The sequence below is a fragment of the Morone saxatilis genome, unplaced genomic scaffold (genome assembly GCF_004916995.1).
Source record: "Morone saxatilis isolate NCDOM2014 unplaced genomic scaffold, NCSU_SB_2.0 Contig8, whole genome shotgun sequence".
NCBI lineage: Eukaryota > Metazoa > Chordata > Actinopteri > Moronidae > Morone > Morone saxatilis.
This window is the reverse complement of record NW_023340257.1, coordinates 137,728-142,708: the sequence shown is the minus strand read 5'-3', so window position 1 is coordinate 142,708 and position 4,981 is coordinate 137,728. Positions and strand designations below refer to the sequence as shown.

General features: G+C 45.2%; 1 protein-coding gene across 1 annotated transcript in view; it reads left to right on the top strand.

Moving 5' to 3' along the window:
* LOC118341920 (protocadherin Fat 3-like) overlaps positions 1–4,247 on the top strand; it is a 14,374-nt gene extending 10,127 nt beyond the window's left edge. The window contains exons 9-10 of the mRNA XM_035680338.1: positions 2,219–2,358; positions 3,828–4,247. Coding sequence (XP_035536231.1) covers positions 2,219–2,358; positions 3,828–4,247 — 560 coding nt within the window. The remainder of the gene's footprint in view (positions 1–2,218; positions 2,359–3,827) is intronic.
* Positions 4,248–4,981: the final 734 nt, after the last annotated feature.

The following is a 4,981-nucleotide window of genomic DNA, read 5'->3' as shown; positions in this document are numbered from 1 at the left end:
GCTTGTGTAAATTATTCCCAGAAAACAGACTGATAAAACTTACCTTGTCCCTTGTCCATATTGCCATGAATACAGTAAACAGCAACGTGAGCCCTATTTTATATTTCTTTGCATTTTGGAAAATTAAGTTTGCTTAATTATTATTTATAAGATTTTTTTTACGGTGTACTAGTGTTGTGCATCCCTTCTATCTAAGACATGGGCTACGATAAAATTGAGGGATAATGCATTTTAATATGGTTTGTGTTCAACCTTTTCATCTGTTACCATATTACATCACATTGTAACAGGCTTGTAGGCTAGGTTACTGGTTCCCAACCTAAGGTCAGGACCAACACTAGGGGTCACCAAAGCTTCACAGGTGGTCATAAGGCCTCCTTGAATTTGAGGGGTATAAGAAAAATTAAAAAGCTGTAGGTTTTATATCTGCATTTAAAAATCAATAACAGAAAAACTCACGTCTGATGTTATATTCACAGGAAATAATCTGCTTCTGCTCAAAAGTCTACAAGAAGTACACAAACTTCCTGCAGTTATTGCAATCACTATTTGGGTTTATTGTATAGTTTATTAGTTGTTCTGTATTGTTATTGTTATGTATTGAATGTAATATGAAATATACATAATATATGTCACATTGTCAGGGGTCGTCAGTTAACTCATTGATAGAAAAAATGTAGGTTGGAAACCACTGGGCTAGGTGACAGTCCAGTCCCACTCAGGCCTGCTCAGGCTTAGGAGCTCAGTAGCCTTGGAGAAAATGTGTGTCAGACAGAGAGTAAATAGAAGTGCTGCAGCAATGGCCAGTATAAAAATAAAAAGAATGTGTTTTTTGAACACTGAAGCATGCAAACCTATTATTATTATTATTATTATTATTATTATTATCACAGATACAGACTGCTGTTATTAAAGAGATAAGCCAAAATATGACTGAACTGAGAGGAAGCTGGGTTGTGCACTTTTCAAAATAGATTTATTAGACAGACTCCTCTGAGACTACACACACACACACCAAAACAGACATCCACTCACGCATGTCGACATCAGACAGTGAAAGATTATTTTTCGTTAAAACATACACCTAGTCGAGCTCAGACTAAATTAAGCTTTTAAATTTAATTTAATTTAATAATTCAGATGTGAATTAGGGCTGGATGTTTGCATGGTAGTAACCATCACAGCTCCACCTACAGAACAGCCATACCTCCATAGTTTTGGTAGGAGAAAATACAGATAATACATTTCCAACAGAGCTTCACACGGATGCTACTCAGGTGCCATTTTGACCATTGGTAAATGGACCTGTACTTGTATAGCGTCTTTCTAGCCTTCTGACCACTCAAAGTGCTTTTACACTACATGCCACATTTGCCCTTTCACACACATTCAAAGCCCATCGAACAGAAACTAACTCATTAACACAACAACATATTCACACACCGTGAAATTCGGGGTTCAGTATCTTGCTCAAGTGCTCCAGTTGGTTAGTATTTTGTTCAAGGACTTCGACATGTGGTGGGAGGAGCAGGGGATCAAACCAACAACCTTCCGATTAGCGGACGACCTGCTCTACCTCTGAGCCACAGCTGCCCCATTAAATGTACCTTTTTGAATTCAGCATGATTGGTTGTCACTAGATTGCCTATCCAACACTGGTTTTCCCTTCACAATATCATCAGTGGGCTGGGAGGATCCTTTGGCCTGTAGAGCAGTAATGAATGCTGTAATGAATGCCATCCACATATGTTGAACCTGTACGTGCCATATGTCATAGATAAATCTATTTGTATCATGTACAGTGCAGACAGTAATAGGAGCACACGCACACACACAGGGTATGTGTTGTTGTTGCTGTTTGCATGGCATGCTCAGGCTTCATTGTGTAGCTGTGGTTTTGTGCTTTTGACTGTTGGTTTGCGAGAGTGTGTGGTGCTGATATTGTGTGGTGCAGCAGTGGTCTCCAGTCATATGCTGTTAAGTCTGTCTGATTACTGTAGCCACTCAGTCCTCTGACTGAGAACACACAGGTTGCATGCAAAACAGTAAATGTCAGGACATGTCTGCACATGGTTGCACATGACTGAAAACCATTGGTCCATAAATAAAACTGTCTGATTTGTGTATTTACATATTCATCATACCTGGTGTGTAAGTCTGTAATATTGACTCTGTGTGCACCTTCCTTCTCCTGTCTGACTGTCCTCCTGTTGAGCAGGTGGCAACAGTGACAGTGTGTTTGACATAGAGAAGGCTGTGGGCACCATCATCATTGCCAGGCCTCTGGATGCTGAACAGTGCTCCTTCTACAACCTGACGGTGCAGGCCACAGACGGCACCAACACTGCATACACACAGGTATGGGCATTACCTTTATTTCACCAGCCTTTCATTTTTGTTTGTATAGTTATATGTTATAACATACTACAAAAACGTACCATATAGCATAGTTTAATTACATTACACCCATGCAAAGATCTGACCTGCACTGCTGAACATCCATTAAGGAGTAATGTGCATAGAGACAAAAAATATCACAAATTTGGATGATCAAGTGACAAAGTAGTCTTCAGACTAAGTTATGTAAATTGCAGGACATTGCCCCCCCATCTCTAACTTTAGGGGTGGGCATAGATGGTGCCAGTGCTAATCCGCCAGATGCCACAGAGAAAGAACATGTGTTCATGTAACTGCTCCAGTGGGTTAGTAACCAATGTTAACCAACAGTTATATTAAATTAAGTTTTTCGAGGCCCACTTTTGGTCTGGTCTGGTCTTCTCATTTTACTACATACTACATACTCTTAAAACCTTGTCCGTGAATCAAAATGACTGGATCACATTTAGATCAATCAATAATTCCTCTGAACAGAGAATAAGCAGGCCGGGATTTTGGCCCTTTAGTAGAAATGATACACAAGCACCCCATACCCTCTGAAGAAGTGTTATTTCCTGTTTCCAGTAGGGGGCACTAGGACTATGACTGAATACTGGCATGTAGATCTGTTCAGGGCAAGACTCTAATGAAACTTAAAGTTTCATTGAGATTGAACCATGTAACCATTGAAGTTAGAAGTTTCGTTCAAATACAACGTAAACGATCACAGAAAATGACCATGGAATTCAAAATGGCCGACTTCCTGTTGTGTTTTTCCTTGCCGCTGTCGCCATGAGCAAGGTGAGAACTGTTGGGTCTCTGTAAATAATTTTAGAAGGAGTACGGTCTAGACCTGCTCTATTTTAAGTGTCCAGAGATAACTTCTGTTATGGATTGGCGCTATACAAATAAAATTGAATTGAATTTTATTTTATTTAATTTTGGGTATGAGTCCAAGAGGCTTTTTTGCTTGTCTCACCATGATACACGTGCATACCAATTTTCATATATGACGGTTGTACGTGTCTTGGAGGCTGATTCTCGGGGGCGTGGTTAAGCTATAGGCTATAGACACCCATGTACGGAATCAAAAGAATACTTAAATTTTCATGAGTTTTCGAGCATGTTGCGGCCACCAAAATGCAATTCGTTCGGTATTAAAATAATAATAACCCAAGCAGTTTCAATCATATTGTAGCATACGGCTGCATGCCAGTTTGTAGAGAGTCACGACAGCGTGACGTCAGTGTTACGTCAGCCGTAAAGAAGAGAGAGACTTGTTCAGGTGTAAAATGGCGGCTGATGATAATAAAGGTTAAGTCAGCTCACAGTCGTGGTCCGCGCGTTCTTCAACGTAACATTGGCGACGAAGATGGAGCTTCAACTTCTCACCTCTGCCTCCGTCTCGCTCTGCCCGGTGAACCACCATTCCGTGGTCCCGCTGGCATGAGTCGTTCGAGACGCTTCGTAGCAGCTACCGGGCTAGCCAGCGCTTGCCGACGCGAGGGGGAGAGCCCATACTAATCCACAGCCTGGGCAACGAGGGTCAGCGCATCTTCCAGACTCTCGGACCCCGCGCCGAAATACGCGGACTGCATCACCTACTGGCTGACATTTCGCCGCCCGCCAGACGTCATGGTCCGGCGAATTATCTTCCGCCAACGCCGACAGCGGCCGGCCGAGTCGGTCCACCAGTACGTCGCGACCTCCGGTGTCTGGCCAGCCTCTGTAAGTTCGACGCTTTAGAAGACGAAATGATCCGAGACCAGCTAGCAGAGCATACAGTTGATCCTAAGCTACGTGAGAAACTGTTCATTGGCGCCGGACGACCTGCCATTGTCAAAGGCGGTGGAATTAGCCTTTCAGCTTGAGTCAGCTGCTCAGTTAGCATCACGGCTAGCGGCACCGGACCCGCCCCGCCGCACGCCACCTCCTTAGCACAAACAGTGGCCCCGTCGGCTCACCCTACTCCGACCTTGAGGTAAACGTCGCGGGACCATCAGGGCGCTACAGGACGCCGGCCCATGTGGAGAACTGTTGGACTCTTTCTAACCCGCTCATGTGCGCCAGGCATGCCCCGGCCATGGGGCAGCGGTGCCAGCGCTTGCGGTAAGATGAATACTTTCCAGAGTGTGGCCGCTCTGACAGCACCGGCCTCTGCAAGTCCCCGGACCCGCTCGTTCCGCCCACCTAGCCCAACCACCATCCACTCTGTGGGTTCCAGCGCCAAACCATTCACATGGTGTACGGTGGAACTGGACGGCGTTTGCCTGCCACTGCTTCTGGACACTGCGGCCTCCAGGTCCCTACTCAACGAGTCCACTGTCCGGCGGCTTTTTCCTCGACAGACAATCAGGGCGGACGCAGAGGAGCTGTACGGCTATGGACATGCAAAGATCGGCATGGTAGGCACCGCCACCTTTGCTGTTCGCTACGGCTCCAGGGCCCTCCCAGCATTCACCTTTCAAGTTTCACGCCAAGGCGCCAACCTCTTGGGGTTTGACTTGTTCTGCGCTCTGGGTTTCTCCATCACGGACAACGTGGGTGCCACCATTCTGACAGTGGCCACGCCCTGGCAGCAACGCTGGCCGTCGCTTTTCACTGG